This window comes from Mytilus edulis, chromosome 1, assembly GCF_963676685.1.
Source record: "Mytilus edulis chromosome 1, xbMytEdul2.2, whole genome shotgun sequence".
NCBI classification, from domain to species: domain Eukaryota; kingdom Metazoa; phylum Mollusca; class Bivalvia; order Mytilida; family Mytilidae; genus Mytilus; species Mytilus edulis.
The window spans coordinates 98,150,893-98,169,837 of NC_092344.1; the positions used below are offsets into that span (position 1 = coordinate 98,150,893).

General features: G+C 32.1%; 1 protein-coding gene across 3 annotated transcripts in view; it reads right to left on the reverse strand.

The window, feature by feature from the left end:
• The window catches only part of LOC139496638 (uncharacterized), a 41,418-nt gene extending 35,963 nt beyond the window's left edge, over nucleotides 1–5,455 (reverse strand). For 2 of the 3 annotated variants that reach the window (XM_071285105.1, XM_071285106.1), the window contains exons 1-2: nucleotides 4,966–5,455; nucleotides 2,759–2,907 (exon numbers count right to left, since the gene is read on the reverse strand). In XM_071285105.1, coding sequence (XP_071141206.1) covers nucleotides 2,759–2,907; nucleotides 4,966–5,197 — 381 coding nt within the window. In that variant the 5' untranslated portion in view covers nucleotides 5,198–5,455. The remainder of the gene's footprint in view (nucleotides 1–2,758; nucleotides 2,908–4,965) is intronic. The other variant, XM_071285107.1, reaches the window with a different exon arrangement.
• Between the last annotated feature and the right edge of the window lie 13,490 nt (nucleotides 5,456–18,945).

Here is an 18,945-nt window from a genome sequence, read left to right on the forward strand (position 1 = left end):
TCCCATTATATAAAGAAATTAAATTAGAAAATGTATGAAAGGGATGAAACAATTCTATGGAAATTACCAAGAAGTCATTCCCAAGTTTCTTTTCAAATTTCTACCATTCCTCAATGATCATAGTCAAACTGTTTAATCTGAAATGCTACAAAGATTCATTCCTGCTGTCAAGAGGTGCCATCATATACTGGTAATTTATGATGTTTGGCCACCAACTTGCCCTTCAACAGTTATTTTGTTAGAATAGGAAGTTCATAAATCAGAACCTAGCTGTTTCAATAAAAGTGCCACCCAAAGGCCCAGTGAAAAGGTATATTAATTTAAGGTTGTGTATTAATAAACAAAGATTTGCTTGTATTTTTTATAGCATTAATGTCACAAATATAACAACCATACTGTACTGCAAAAATGTTAAAAATGAATTTTATAGTTCACATTTCATCACAATTAATCTTCACAATTTTTAGTATACATTTCAATTAGTATACATTTCAATTGGAGAACAACATTTATACCTATTAAACCCACCCTAAATAATAAAGAATATTTTATTTATACAGTAACTTGGAGTAGGATTATTAGATATAGGAAGATGTAGCATGTTTTAAATAAAATTATATTCAATAGAATTTAATACTAATACATTTTTGTTATGAGCATGCAACATTTTGACAAAGAACATCTCCTCTTCTTCAAAAGGTACCCCTTATAGATAAATTTTCAGCGTTAATTTCACATACAATACAGGACAGTTTTGAGTTATTTATTCTAGGCTCTGATTGTGTACCATTTAAATTTTGCCTTTCCCTTTACTAGTTTAAAGGGGTGTTAGAGAATGTTTATTTATTTGACAGTCTAAAAGTTCAGTGGAAATATGTTATTCAGATAGTTAACAGGTCTTAAAACCTGTCAAATACTCCCCAAGCAGCTAATACATTGAATCATGTAACTTCAAATGTAACTGTTGATGGCCTGTGTTGATTAGTTTATTGTAGACTTCAAATAACTTAAGTTGCATAATATTCAAACATAAACTTTGTCAACAGTGCACTGATGCAACAACATGAACAATGAGTATTATTGCTATTGTTATAAAGGTAATTTGAATTAATGATAAGGGAATATTTTTTTTTTAAATTCACTCCCTTTTATATGCTAAACATTAGAATTCTATAGATCAGTATCATATTTATCTATCGAATGTTGTACCATCAGACTATAAAATGAAATTACTATCTATAAGGGACAACATAAACAAATCAATGAAGGATAAAAACACTTAATTCAAATAGTTAGGGGATGGGGTCAAAATTGCTGCAAGTTTTGTTTAATTGACATTGATTTTATATATATCCTTATTGGTCAATTATTTTTTCCCAAATCAAGTTATGAGGAGGGAGGTAGTGGAGTCAGTCAAAAAACTATGAATTAAGTTTGTTTCCTACATTAAACTTTTGATGTCATCCTTAAATGGTCCCATGTTTTAAAGTACTATTTATCATGAATAATTTACAAACATATTATGAATGAATGGAATGTAGGAGAGGGATCTTATTGAGACAGCAGCCCAACAGCACAATAATAAAAGACATCTCCAGCTTTTAAGTTGTATATGAAGGTTGTAAAGTTTATTCAAGTGCTTCTTTTTAACCATGTAAGCATCAGTGATTATCAGTGCAAATCATTGATTTCATGTTTGGGGTGCTAAAACTATTTTTGCATCATTAATACAAGTACTTTCAGCTACCAGTAACTATATAATGCACATATTCTAATGATTTGTGATCTTTTCTAGTTTCAGTTTTAGACACATTTATTTAAATTTACACATACCACATACATCAAGATTTTATTTTTTGAATTTTTATTTGTAAAAGATATTTACAGCTGTACATGCATAAAACATGAATCTTAAAAGAAAGTTCATTAAAATTCAAATATTCCTAACATGCAATGCATCATAAGATTTATTTTACCAATACAAAATTTTAAATTGAATGAAAATGCATTACTGATTTCTATTTCTGTTAATAATTCATTAAAATTGAGAATGGAAACTGGAATGTTAGTTTATTATATTTTTCAAAACATTTTAAGTAAACAACATCACATTACAAGCATGACATCATTGCTTCACAAATTATAAAAAGGTTAAGTATTCAAATATCTCATGCTTGTATTTAACAGTGCTATAAAAATAGATCCTGGTGAGAACACTGCATGAGACTCCACAATATTTCCTAATCTCATACTTTTACTACACTATCACACTGTCACAAATTAACAAGTGTAGTGATCAATTACAGGGAAGAGAAAACCCACTGTTTATTGATCAACAATTACTGTTATTCTTCAAAGGGTGGAAGCTATGACACCTAGGTTATAAAAATATTTATAGGTTGGAGAGGAGGAGTTACTCTTGATTCAGATGGCGATGATTAGGTGACATTGTTTTATGAACAAATTATTATAAATGTATATTATCCTAGGAAAATTTAATACAACGTACATGACATAACAAGAAACAGCTACCAGAAAGGAGCTTTTTGAATCTTGCATAACAGAAGCAGAACAAAAATGGAGGATCAGAATTCACTTGATTATTTTTAAATACTGAAGGCTTGGGTGTGAATTGAATATCATTATATCAGTGAAATTTCTAAACATGCTAAAATTTTTAGTAAAAGCCCTTTCCATCTGATTTTTACACCGTTTTTTTTTTATAAAACTAATGAATAAAATAAACTTAAATTCTAACCTGTTCTTCAAGTCTCTTGTTCTGAACAAGATAAGGCTTACTGTATCTGTACTGAGACTTTGATTGTTCATATCTGTAGCTCCTCACAATACTGGGTAAAACCTCATGTTGATACTCTCTTGAATCTTCTTTCAATGAAGACAAAAGCCCTGTAAAAATATATAATTATATTCCCTTTTTATTTACCATTATAAGAGGAATTATATGGTTCTTAATACCATTCATTCCCTTTTTTTTAACAATATAAGAGAAACTATATGGTTCTTAAGTACCATTGTATTGTGTCCTTCATCATTTTCAGTCATGGAGCAGATCTTTATACTTGTTGGCCAACAAGGTACATAAATAAATGTAATGAGGTCAAATCTAGCCCCATACACAGATTCGTAACATTGATAACAATTCTTTGTTAGGAGGCCACAGTCCACCAATTTTAGGACTAGAAAAGTATATAGCACATATAGTGCATATCATGTACAATATAAAATGACAAACACAATCTTTAGAAGTTATGCATAATGCTTGTTACAACAAATTAAATAATTGACTTGAATATTAAATTTCTGAAACCCTGCAATCTATGTTTCCTACTAGACATGGTTAAAATCCAGATAATTTTGAAAACATTAACTACAATCTCTATTTTTGAAATTTATATTTTAAGTACAAAAGTCAAAACTTTAAAAGCTTAACAAAATAGTTCTATTTTACTTTCCTCTTAATCTATTGATCAAGTGGAAACACTTTTATTTTAAAACAATGGACATAATTCATGCAAAATACATACCTTTTGTATGTTACATCTTTAGATAAATGAAATGAAATTTAAGATCTTTATAAAAAATAATTTCTTTTTCTTCACTAAAAAAACTAGGCTTACCTACATTATCCTATAGGAGAATAAGAGGAGACATGATCGAAACCTTCAAAACAATGAACAGACACTACGACAAAGAAGTTAGCTCATTTTTAAGAAAGGCAGAAGATTCTCAACAAAGATGTAGTAGTAGGACCAACAGTAATAAAGTAGTTCATCAAAGATTCCAATCTAATATCCGTAAACACTCTTTCTCTGTTAGAATTGCTAAAACCTGGAACAAACTACCAGATAAAATAACAAAGTCACCATCGATAAATTCATTCAAAAATCGACTAGACAAATATTGGTCAGACGAAGAATTATACTATAATGACTATAGAGCAGAAATATCCGGAAGTCACGGTCAAAATAGTATAAGAAACACATTAAATTACGAGTCTGGTGAAGAGGAACCTTGAGGGATCCTGTACTGGAAATCAACTATAAGTAACTATAAGTAACTATCCTTTGGGCAATAATGCTTTGATTCAAAAGAAACACACACACATTTTTTTTTATTTAAAATCATTTGGAACATCTTCATTATATATAATTTAGTACATGTGCAAATGAATGCTTTAAATTTTGTGTGATATTATTCTTTGAAAGTTTCATACCTTTTAAATTTTCATTATTTTACTGCATTTTTATTTTTAAATTGCTGTATATTCATATAATTAAAAAAAAAAAGTTTTTTGTATATATTATTTTTTATAAAAATTGGTAAAAAATACTCTTCATGTACCATGTATACTAATAAATTAAATGATATTTTGGGGTCAGGTACTCATTTTAACTATAGACTATTTTCGGGAAAAATACAAAATGTACACACTTTTCTGATATTCCATATCTAGACACCATGACAATTAATATTGCACATAAGCAACCTGATATTTTCCCCTGAACATAACTGTTTTTTGTATGGCTGTTTATTTTTTAACAATGTAAATTGGGTTTACTTGTCATTGGCCAGCTGGAGATTTCTTATTTCTGACCATACAAATAAACTCAAAAATATAAAAATAAATTTCCTCCTACTATTTTTTTTTTGTAAGAGTTTAGGCAATAGTGTGCTCTTGTATGGGTAGTTTTAAGGTAATTCCCTCCAAAATTGGCAGAACCAAAATAATAATGTGAAAAATCCAATTACACCTCTGACCTCTGCAATAATAGTTTTTTGCATTTAAAAGGTTTGTCCCTCTTAATATGAAACAGTAGCAATGTTGACATGTTTGAGTACCAACAAAACGAAAGGTTTACAGAACTTTGTTCTTTTCTTCTTTTATAGTCCTTTATAAATCATAATTTGGATCTATCATCATGAAAAAAAGTAAAGGTATCTTACCATAATCATTTATCTTTTTGGGAATCACAAACTGGTCTACAAAATCCTTGCGATGTTTATTTTCATTTGTATTGCCGCAAGCAATGGACAGATTAAGATTTTGGTCTGCAACTAAAGTCAGAATGTCACTACTTGTGTTTACCGCATCAACTAATGAATTACCATTGTGCATATATTGTTCAGTGTTACCTGTTGTTTTAATGTAATCTAATTTTTCCCAAATGTTATCCATCTTTCAACTTGCATATCACTACTTTATAACTTCTTATCTGCTTCAATGCCATTGATATCAATACAGCATGATCTATTCGGAATAAAATTTTCACTTTCACATGCAATTTGATTGGCTGTTTTGGTTGGTGTTGTATCAGAACATCTCGGTACTTATCACTGAACAAAATTGGCGGGGAAATCGTGTCGCTCAAGTATGAAACTATTGATTTATATTGATACTTTGTTGGTCTTTGTTTTATTTCCGGGAAAGATGTCACTGCAAAAATCAAGATGATATAAAACAGGTGTTACAAGTTAATGCGGACAATTTTTTTTTTAAATATATCATTTCCATTTTAGATAGAGGTTATGACGGGCAGATTTAACACAGTAGGCGGCAGAAGTGAGATCAGTTATTTATTTAACCATCAAATACAATCATTCAAATTAAAATAGATTAAAAAAATATATAAATATAACAATATGCAGAAGTTAATACAAAGACAATATAATAAAATTGTATATGTCTCTGCTATTATAAATTTGAAGTTTCAGAAATTTATATTAACCACCGTCATGACCACCGAGGCTATCCGGCACCTTCGAGAGCTTGTATATATATATAGCTTACATGTACTGAATTTAACTTTCGACATAAAAAAATGGTTTTGGTTTACTACTTCACACAGTTCATAGATGTACAAGCACATCAACTAAGACAAGGGCTTTGCCGACCGTGCTGATTCGACACAGGACTTCACACAGCTATAGGCTGATTTTCTGGCATATTTGCAATTTTGCTAGAAACTTCACGGTAATCTGTAAATACCGCAAAAGTTACAACAGTTTTGACTTAAAACATCGGAAACTTGTCCTACAAATGTGATAAAAATATGTACAATAAACAAAAGTTTCCGTTTTATTGATATACTGATATGATTTTTTTATACGTTTAAAAAAAGCATCTTCTTTTCCACTGAAAAAATTATAGGTGAAAGGATTGTGATCTGAAATATATCCTCAAGTTAGCCCGCCGTCCGTACATCAAAACAAAAAAAAGTCGCAAAAATACATGAAACCGTGATAAAACAGGTGTTACATGTTAATGCAGACGATTTTTTTTACAAATGGATGTAGAAACAAATAGTTTTAATATGTTTTTGTATAATCTATATCAAGTTCAGGTGGGACAGAAGTGTGATCTGTAATTTGAATAAATGAAACAAGATTGGTTTGGCCCCTAAATTAAAAACTTTCCGGTGTAGAAAATGGATTTTGATTAACTATTCCTGTACAAACGACCGATCTGTACATCTATGCCGACTGCTGATTCGATCGGTAATGGTTGTTGCAACTGTTTACAGTTAGTTAAGTTTCTTTTGTGGTATCATAAGGCACATAAAACCATAATTATACTGGCGTTTCTTTTCTTTTTTTTTTTGTATCATCAACAATTAACGCTTATAATCCTGTACCGGGGAGAGACAGGGTTTATATAAAATAAGCTCATTATATGATATAGATACCAGAAATGAAATTTTATATTTGCGTCAGACGCGCGTTTCGTCTATAAAAGACTCATCAGTGACGCGAATAAAAAAAAAGTATTAAAAAGGCTAAATAAAGTACGAAGTTGAAGAGCATTAAGTAACAATGTAGCCAATGTAATCTATTCCCGTGCATGGTAGAAAAGCCTTAGTATTTCAAAAATTAAAAGTTTTTATAAACAGTTAATTTATGATTTTGACCATATTAATGATTATTCGTGTCAACACAGAAGTGCTGAAAACTGGGCTAGTGATCCCCTCGGGGAATTAACTTACCTCGGATCTCTATACTAGTATTATTAATATTCCAAAACCAATTAGTAGAATTTGTCTCCTGTCATAAACACTTAGGGATTACTTTTGATTCCAATGGTAAATTCCATACACATATAGAAAATATTTTAAAGTGTGCAAGCACAAGATTAAATGTTCTTAAAAAATTGAAATATGTATTGAATAGAAATTATCTTGCTCGTATATATTTAACTTTTATAAGACCCGTTATGGAATATGCATGTGAGTTATGGGATGGTTGTACTCAACAAGAAGCCGACAATTTAGAACATGTTCAGTTAGAAGCAGGGAGGTTAGTAACTGGGTTGCCCGTGTTTGCTAGTCGGGAAGCTATATATTTTGAAACTGGCTGGCAATTGCTTGTGGACAGAAGAAAATCCAGAAAGCTCAATATGTTCTATTCTTTACATAATGGGACTGCCCCTGATTATCTATGTGATTTAATGCCCCCGCTTGTTGGTCAAGTATCTAACTACGATTTGCGAAACAGTAATAATTATGTAGTACCCGGTTATAGACTAGACATAACTAGAAAATCCTTTTTCCCATCCACTACTATTGAATGGAATAGCCTTCCCCCCGACATACGTACGTCTAAAAACATAAATATTTTTAAACGAAAGATGAAGTCCAAATTGATACAGCCACCTTCCTATTTTAGTTGTGGGGATAGAAAACTTAATATCATTCATACACGTTTGAGAAATATGTGCAGTTCTTTAAATTCAGATTTACATCGTGTTAATATTAAACCAAGTCCCGCATGCAGCTGTGGCCACCCTGTTGAGGATAGTATACACTATTTTTTAGAGTGCGCTCTTCATAACGAAGCAAGAGAAATACTGTTTTCAAAATTAGAAAGTTATGCTATATCCATTGAGCTTCTATTGGCTGGTGACGGTGACCTTTCTTTTCAGCAAAACAAAGACATTTTTGAGTCCGTACAATCTTATATCAGAATAACACAAAGATTTAAAACAATCAATTAACATTCTAAATTTCTACTTTACAACCTTTCACTCCAGTCTAGTTGTTTCATTATTATTCCTTATTATATTGTATTCTTTTTCTTTTTTCTTTTTATTTCTAATTTTTGTTTGAAGTATGTATTACATGCATTACTACTATGTTGTATTTTTTCTTTTTCGCCATTATCTAATGTACTTTGTGTTTATATTTATATTGGGAGAGGACGTCTCTAATGTTGTTATAACTTGTGTCCAATCCCTTTTGCTACTTTTGCAAATAAAATATGTTTAAACTATTATTAATAAAATTGAGAATGGATATGGGGAATATGTCAAGGAGACAACAACCCGACCAAAGAGCAGACAACAGCCGAGGGCCATCAATGGGTCATCAACGCAGCAAGAAAATCCTGCACCAGGAGGCGGACCCCAGCTGGCTACCAACCAAAAATGTGCACTAGTTCTGTGTTTTCTGGACGTTGTTGGTTATCCTCTGGAACGTTTATGTATGATCTGGGGAAATTTGTCATTTCTGATTTTATGCCGATTTATTCCAGATCTCATCGTCAGATCTTGTCGAATGAGAACCGTCTTTGCCGACACAGTTCTTACATAATCATCTTTTAATACTAAATTCGACAATGATACCCACTTCAGAGTCCCAACAATTACAGAGCACAATACGACTGGGTCCAGACAAAGCCGTGTGCAATGCGGTACAGCAGACTGCGTTCCGACAGGACATGATTATCCCGTATATGGCCACAGTTTTCTCACGGATATCTTCCGTCAGCGTCTGTTCACTGTCTGGTTACTGTCTGATCTCTGTCGGATCACATTCGGTAGAATCGGGACGCTGTCGAGACCGATTCGTTTTTAAGCTTCCTGGACAATATCTAATTGTTGTCGTGATTTAAATGAAGTTGAAAATATCACGTGTGTTCTGGCTTTCTAAAGTTATCAAACAAATATATCCATGATAGATATGTAAACTCATATTAAAGTCGGAAACGAACTGACAATGCCATGACCATGGCGAAAAATGATAGAATTTGGAAAACATGAAAGAAAATATGTCTTTAGAAGTCAAAATAACCAGAACCATTAACAAGCTGTGAACGACTTTGCTTACCAAGTATACCATATGTTCATTTTCTTAAAGTGCACTGTAAGGAGAAGAACTACAAATTTATTATCACAATGTAATAACCAGATATAAAATATCTAAGGCCAACCAACCTCTTTTTAGGGGTAAGGATAAACGAACACAAAACATTTTTATCACTGATATGTCAATATTTAAAACTTAATTTAGCTACAACTGTACAAGAAAAACATTTAAGGTTGCGAATATCCTTTCTTTGTAAATTTGCCAATAACTACAGAGTTATCTCTCTTTATACATTAATCTAGATCTGGACTCGCTGAAATTGTCAAAGTCGTTTCAGACACTACTGTTAAAATGACTGTCGTAAATGACTATGTTGTTTTGCCTATTCACCGACTATGTGGCTACCTTTTCCCAACTTTATGAAACAGCTGTCTGTTATGCAAGCTAATACCGAATGCGACAAAACTGAGTCACTGTTTGGAGCAGATATAGGAAATTAGTTCACAGGACTTAGAAGGACACACACAATCATTTCAGTGGTTTGCCGATCTTCGAGAGTCCCGACAAAAACGAAGCTCTAGTATGTGTAAGAAAGTTATTTTCAAAGCAAAATGATCAGAAAAAAAATAATAATTTCTTCATTCTTCATGAAATGAATAAAATGCGATTCAAACTTGTCACCAGTAAAGATGTAAGTCTAGTCCTGTTGCTACTATGTGAAGAGGCGATGAAACTGCAGGTTTTAATTACTTTTTTCAAACTACGATTTGGACAGCATCAGATGGATACACGTTGCTTAACCCCTAATTTCATTATCATTAGATGATATGATAATACCTTTCACTCCATGAATTTTGAAAGGCATACACATCAACAGTATTCTTGAAGGATCTTACGTTTTATGCAAAACTGTTACCACATTTCTTATTGACGACATTAAGGTGGTACCCAACACTTGAACTCAAATTAATTTGGCTCGTTTAATTTTCTTAAAATTTTGACAAAGTATTTACTTTGACCCTTTGACAAAAATATAAAAATTTCAAAAAATTTGTACCAACCGTTTTATCAGAAAATTTACACTGGTTATATAGCAGTTTGACAACCACTTATTTTGATCATTGAGAAGCTTAATATATTCCCTTAACAACACAACGTAATCAAAACGTTAAGCTGATTTAACAGAGTTATCTCCCTGTAGTGTAAGGTACCACCTTAATGTTTCGAAAGTACTTATTCTGACGTATCCAATGATATCTAATATACCCAAATAGTATATTTTGCGATAAATTGTCGAGTCTGGTCACCGTACTAAATTAAATGTACATACCAGTTAAATGACCATTCTAACTGCGACATACAGGGAGAGGACATGTTATTGCTCAGGAATGGGAAGTTGAGAATTGGAAATATGAAATTAACCATTTCGTAATAGGTTCTATCGACTTTTGTTATAGACCATGTATTTAATTAAAACATCACTCGTTGATACAGCCACCACTATACTATTTACAATTGTACGCTTATGTAAAAGGTTTCTCATATTGTGTCACAAACCTATGCTGTGACACAAAATGGATGTGTCCATAGAACACAATCTCCTTATAAAGACAATATCCGTATTTAGACAAAAGAAAAGGTTTGTGGCACAAAATGAATCTGACCATAGAACACAATCTCTTTTGTAGAAAATCTCCTTATATAGACAACACAATAAACGTTACTAAAGAAGCCTTTCTGGGATCCCGCTAATATGTTCTGCATGTATTTATGTGCCTGTCCCAAGTCAGGAGCCTGTAATTCAGTGGTTGTGATTTGTTTATGTGTTACACATTTGCTTTTCGTTCAATTTTTTTTACATAAACAATGGTCTCATAGACAATGGCCGTTAGTTTCCTCCTTTGAATTGTTTTACATTGTCATTTTGGGGCCTTTTATAGCTAACTATGCGGTATGCACTTTGCTAGTTGTTGAAGGCCGTACGGTGATCTATAGTTGTTAATTTATTTGTCATTTGATCTGTTGTGGAGAGTCGTTTCATTTACTATGATACCACATCTTCTTTTCTTCTTCTTTTTTTTTATACATTTCACGGTTACTGACTCTTATTAGCACATTACATCCACCACTTTTATTCGTTACTGAAAAAGCTGCTCTAATAGACATTGAAATCTTTACCTATTGATACAGTCACTACTGTAGTTACTGAAAATGCTGCTGTAATGTTATGGTCTATATCTTTTATGAAATCTCCACCTCCTGTAGATATGCTGAAAAGCCAATGTTTGAACTTCGCCTATTGACACAACATCCACTCCTAGAACAGTCACCACCATAAAAGTTACTGGCGAAGCTTGTATCATATATTTATCATAATATCACTTGCTGATACAACAACAACTTAAATAATTACTTTTGTGAGCGGCTATTGCAGACGACATGATCTCTTATCACAGCATTATAGCCATCACTACAGTGGCTACTGTTCTAATCTGCTGTTTACCACTTTCATAATTTCTTTTGTAAACGGCTTATTTTGACCATAACTCTTATATCACCTACTGATATAGTTACCACTATAATTGTACTGTTGTTAGCTAATGTTATAGACAACAGCTCCTGGAACAGCCACGACAATAATAGAATACTAAGATACAGCTTCTGTATTGACTACATCTCTTTCTTTAGCATAACATTTTAATACAGTCACCACTGTAGTAGTTGCTGAAGAGGACAATGTTATAGACCGCATCTTTTATCATAACATCACTTGCTGATACAACCACAGCTTAACAAGTTACTTTTGCATGTTGGTGACTTTTATATCTCTTTTTATAATTTAACTTCTGACACAGTTACCACTTGACAACTGCTGTCGTTGGTTGCTGTAAGAAACACTATCTCTTAATATAAAATCATTCTTGATACAGTCACTACTATGATAGTTACTATAAAGCTTATGTTATAGATATCATCTCTTATCATTAACTAACTTTTTAATACACCCAACGCTATACAGTTGCTGTAGAAGCTGCTATAATAGACCTCATATCTTACTGTAACACCACCTACTGATACCAGTATGACTAAAATATCTTATCACATCACCAACAACGACAACTGATGCGACCATTAATGTAACAGTTACTGGTGGATTAAAAAAAATACCCAATTCAAATATAAATTAAACAAGAGACTGTCAGAGTGACAGCAAAACGGATTTTCCTGCAGAAGGCGAACCCTGAACAGTTGAGCAAGTATGGATACTTAAAACAGCCCTGAATTTGGATTGTGATTGAATATTTGACACAGCGTAGGTTTGTGAAACAAATAAAAACGTGGTCAAAGAAATACAAAAATTGAAACTGGACATTCACCTTTTATGGTCCAATATCCAAGTACATTGCTAGATTCAGCAAATCAAACAAACCCAAAAGAATTAATTTTTTGATGAAAAGTTTAATTTAGGACTCTTGGGACATCAATATGGACCAAATTGATAAAGGAGCCCAGAATCCAAATTCTCTCAATACATATGGTTTGATTCAGCTTTTAAAAAAAAAACAACAATGAATTCAGTTTTTGTTGATATCAAACAAAGTTTAATTTTGACCCTGATCTTGGGACCTCAATATGGACCAATTTGACAAAGGAGCCCAAAATCCAAAATCTCTCAATACATATGGTTTAATTCAGCTTTTAAAAAAAAACCCAATAAGTTCAGTTTTTGTTGAAAAAAGTTTAATTTTGGACCCTGATTTGGACCAACTCGAAAACTTGGCCCAAAAATAAAAAAATAAATACTGATCTAGATTAAGGAGGCTTGAGGGTATAAAAATTTCAGAAAAAAATTAAACATTTGATTTTCACTACAAATTTAATTTGTTACCTTTTGTAGTTGTTACTTTATCATATGGTACAAAAATCATTCAAAACAACCACTTCGTGTTGGCCCTAGATGAATTTTAAAAGGTATAGATCATTGAAAAAGTTCCAAATTATCTCCCTTTGGTGGAAAAATGACATTTTTTGGCTTTAAAATTGAAATATTTTTTTTTAACTCATCGGTGACCTATATTTTTTAATATAATTTCCATATAAGCTGTACTTAAACTAAATTATTGTAAAATTTGAGCGATTTCTGTTATAAATTTCTTTTTTTATTTCGATATTATCTTTATTTCTCCTATTACTTCAACAGAAAAAACCCACCTTTACAAAAATGTATGCTTCTTTCGAAGGCAGATTGTGAGCGCAAATGAACGGTGACCCCACTTTTTTATTTTATTTTTCTATTAACTATAAGATAAAGTTTATTTATAGAAAAATATAGACAAATCCTATATAAATGATTTAGACCCGCGAACCCCCTTAAGCATTTAAAAGAACCCTATATACATTCAATTTATGTTCAAATGAAACACATTTCAATTTTGTACACCGATTTTGGACCAACTTGAAAACTGGTCCCAAAATCAAACATAAAGCTGTCTCTACAATTATATTTACTTCAGTTGATACCTACCGCATATTTGATATCTTGATAAAAGGTGAAAATTATTGCATGAATAGATTAATAGTAAACACATTGTCATAATCCAAATACATTAGATAATTGTAAAAATCTATTATACAAATTGTGTGTAGTTTTATAGGAAAACTATCTAATGAAATGATATTTTTGAAAATCTGGACCCCCAAACAGGATCAGGTAAAAATTAAGCATTAACGCACACCAAAAAGAAACTACCACATAACAACTGTGACACCTACCTTCAAAACACACAACTTAAGAAAAAAATGGTTATAAATGATTTGTTTGACAGCCCTTGACTAATATCAGTTGAACAGATACAATCATTGATATACTATCTTTCATTATGCTTATTAATTACACCATTTCTGTTCAAAGGGAAATAACTCAAAATAAAAAAAAAGACCAAATGACATAGAAACACCATTTCTGTTCAAAGGGAAATAACTCAAAATAAAAAAAAAGACCAAATGACATAGAAACACCATTTCTGTTCAAAGGGAAATAACTCAAAACCATGTAATAAGAATGACGTTTGCTACTAAAAGGCATACAACTCAATAATGAGAACAGCTAAAATAGTGAAAATTTACTTGACCTTATTCAGTCACAGGAAACAACATATCTATTTTGGAAAAGATTTCGTCAAAATCAATACCCCTCTTTTTTTTTAGAAAAATGGTGGATTAAACCTGGTTTCAGAAGAAGCAGTATTTTTTGGGTCACATCTCACCTTGCAATCGGTCACCATTGTAATAGGACCACATTCCTGTCAATAACATAACCCTTTCATACAGACGCCACTTTCATAGTTAGCTGAAAGCTGGACTAAAAGTATCTCACCACTACACCAGACTTCCAGCTGGACTGAAAAGCTGTTATTGTACACTTCATATCTTAACGCTGTTAAGAAAAAAAGATTTACAAACATACAGAACACCAAAGTACGTTGATTTTAACGAAAAATTGGTCGATAAAACCTGAAAAAAATCATACAGTCAACCATATTAACAAACCTGAAAAAAATCATACAGTCAACCATATTAATCAAACCTGAAAAAAATCATACAGTCAACCATATTAATCAAAGGAACGAACTGAAAATAACTGTTATATTTTTGACTTTTTATAGGAATTGTCCAAAGAAAATAGTGATTTAAACCTGGTTTAAAAAGATGCAGCTGACCTCACTTTAGATTTTAACGAGAGAAATTTATGTATTACTGAAAAATTATTACACCAGGGTTTTCGATATCACAAACTAGTCAAAACATTTACTAAATTTTATCATCGGTATAAGGACATCATTCGTAAATATAGCTCAACATGTAGACTTCTTATACGTTCAGGTATTTCACATCCAATTGTTTATGGAAATATTCTTTATAAAGCACAAAGGTGTCAGTATTCACCTCAAAAACTAACAAAACCTTTGAATAGACTTATTAAGAAGGGATATAGTTACGATACTGTTGTCAGGTCATTAAAGATTGCATATTTTGGCGTTAATATTGATTCACTTATAGGGTCTTTGCATCGGAACTAAACACATTTATTCAAAAACCAGTTGTTGGCATGACACGGGTTATGTTCTTCTCATATGTGTTATGATGGTATGATACTAAACCACTAACGGGAAGGATTGTGCCTGATGTTCATATGATGAAATCATAATCTTTCTGTCAGTTTAATTGAAGTCTGGAGCTGGCATGTCAGTTAACTGCTAGTATTCTGTTGTTATTTATGTATTATTGTCAATTTGTTTATTTTCTTTGGTTACATCTTCTGACATCAGACTCGGACTTCTCTTGAACTGTATTTTAATGTGCGTATTGTTATGCGTTTACTTTTCTACATTGGCTAGAGGTATAGGGGGAGGGGGGAGATCTCACAAACATGTTTAACCCCGCCGCATTTTTGCGCCTGTCCCAAGTCAGGAGCCTCTGGACTTTGTTAGTCTTGTATTATTTTAATTTTAGTTTCTTGTGTACAATTTGGAAATTAGTATGGCGTTCATTATCACTGAACTAGTATATATTTGTTTAGGGGTCAGCTGAAGGACGCCTCCGGGTGCGGGAATTTTTCGCTACATTGAAGACCTGTTGGTGACCTTCTGCTGTTGTTTTTTTTCTATGGTCGGGTTGTTGTCTCTTTGGCACATTCCCCATTTCCATTCTCAATTTTATTTACAATTACAATAGTGCACGAAGAAGCCTATTTTAAAGGCCACATTTCTTGTCATGTTTTATAGACTTTCTCGTTTTCTATATAGATTAGACCCTAGGTTATTCCGTTTTCAGCGTTTTTACACAAGTAATTTTTTGGGGTAAGTTATAGCTTTCTGTTCGGTGTGAGCCAAGGCTCCGTCTGAAGATCGTACTTTCACCTATAAAGGTTAACTTTTATAAATTATGACTTGGATGGAGAGTTGTCTCATTGGCACTCATACCACATCTTCTTATATCTATTATATTTTGGCATTGTACTAATATATTACAACATTACTTGCTGATACACCACTAAAACAATTATTGTTGTTAGCTGCTTTGGACAAGCACATACAGAATGTGGTAGGGTTAAACTTGCTTGAAGGCGCCAATCCCCCCCTGACATGGGACAGTAGCCGTGTAGCAGTACAACATAAGAACAAACTATAAAAATCAGTTGAAAAAAGGCTTTATCGTCATCAGATCGATACAACGCAGAAAGACAAAGAACAAAACACAGACCGCGGACGTAACAGGGTATTGATACATCTCAACTACCAAAAAAGACACTAATAACAGATCCCTCGAATACAACAGTTGTATAATTTGTTGTTTAAGGCGTTGATTGCTAATGTTTCATCGTATTTAGAAGAACAATACTAATTTGTGAATTTTCCAGACAATTAGTTTAAAAACGTACGTTCTATTAACAATTATAACTGAAATGATACATGTCAAAGACAAAGGTCAGCTTTATGAAGATAACAATAATCTACTCTGGAGCGCAAATGACGAATTAATTTTATTTTTTTCCATCAAGAGTATAAGATTTGAAATAGTTAAAACAGTTTACGGATAACCATTATAGTTGTGTTATATGATTAGTCTCGCAATGCCATGTTTAAGCATTTTTCATATAATAAATAATGAATATGAATGAGTATTGTTGTCTAAATTATATACTTTTATCTTAGATTAAATATCTAGTGCACATTTCGGTTTTATGATGGGTTGATGAAGAAAAGTGTAGGCTTGTGGCGCTTATAATTTTGTAATACAGATTATTTATTTATCATTTAATTTATTTATTTACAATTAATGTAAGCCAGCTTAACCTGCTGATAAGAAGTCTTACATTGTACTGTGGATCTCAAGTCTGTACTTGATACAAGATTTCTTGACACAAAGCCATTACCAGACCTGAAAAAACACTATCTTGTACAATACCGATAACAAATGGCAAAGAATGTGAATGCAGATAAACAAATGAAGCATAGTTTTGCTTCAAAGTATAAATTAGCAGATTAAGTTAATAAACAAATAAATTATATAATTATAATTTTTTTTTTTACCAAATACAGTGATTGGACATAAAAAGTGGCTACACTTGAGCTTTATCGGTAATTAGTATAAAAAAGAAGATGTGGTATGATTGTCAACGAGACAACTCTCCAACAAGAGACTATATGACATAAAAGTAACAACTGCAGGTCACCGTACGGCATTCAACAATGAGCAAATCCCATACCGCATAGTCAGCTTTACTTTGAAAAGGCCACGAAATGACAAATGTAAAACAATTCAAACGAGAAAACTAACGGCCTAATTTATGTACAAAAATGAACGAAAGATAAATATGTAACATGTCAACAAACGACAAGCACTGAATAACAGGCTCCTGACTTAAATTGGGACAGGTACATACATAATGTGGCGGGTTAAACATGTTAGCGGAATCCCAACCACCACCCTAACCTGACAAATTGATGTAACAGTACAACATAAGAACGAACTATAAAAATCAGTTCAACTCAACTCATCAGATGGATACAAACAGAAAATACTACAGCGTGGACGTGACCGGGTACTTGTATATCCCAACAACATTATGAGTACACATGAGTACAGATATGAGAGTACTCGCAGTTACTGACAGCTAGTTCAAAGCCACTAACAACTAATAAAAACAAACATGCTTATATTACTAAATATCAATGTATCCTAATAGAAAGCTATGAAGGACACTCCCAACTATTTTATCTTTTTTTGTGTCAGTGAATGCCAGATTGCAGAATCAATCTCAATTCTGTTGAATTGCCCACAATGCAGAAGATGTATTTGACATGCAAACCCCATTTCCATTCTCAATTTTATGTAAGATATTGCATCACGCAAACAAAAAAACCAAAAGTTTCTCATTTATTTTGTGTTTTATGAATCACTGTTCCTTATTAAAACCACAAAAACGATAACAAAAATATAACTTCGGGTATAGACATTTTGGGACATTATCGCCGGAGAATTGCAGGAACTTAGAAGTGTTATCCAAAATTAATTTAAGATGTAGAACCTTTTTCAATTCCCCAGACAGTACAATAAATTATACTGACAAAACACATTTTCCGCTTGTAAGGATAATAAACAATTGATTTTACACCGTTAATTTTCCACTTGTAAGATCTACCCTTTTACTCGTCATATATTATAATATTAAACCGACAATAAAAATACATGTTTTCTTTAGGCCATGGCATTTCATTACTTAATATGTTCATTCGTTATAGTATATGCATCTTGTCTAGATTTGTTTTATACATGAACAATGTATGTCGTGAAAGAGTGTATTGCTATAGGCTGAAAATGACCTCACCGACATGTAAAAATGTTACAATGTTACATACGCCTGTTCCTGCGGCTGAATCTGGTGCATCATCATTGAAAATTTTAATCTCTTTCAGTTTTGAATTTTTATTAGAATTAAGAGAATTTCAACTTCCTCTTTCTTTCTTTTTGATTTCTGACCAAATTTAATATAAAACATACCGTATGATTCGAATAGACCCTTTTCACTACTACAGTCAGAAATATATACGTGTTTAAAAGTAAACAAATTTTTATTAAGTTTATTTCTTATAAATGGAATAATAGTGAGTGTTCTTAATCTTGAACTCGCGGAACTTCAATTCTAATATTGATGACCATGACTAGTTTTTAAGCCGAAAAGTTCAAGCAGACTTCCCCAATTGGACCCTTGTTACACATCGGGCGATTACGGAATTAACCGTTAATGACGATTTTCACCACTCCGCCAATCAAAATCATTGTA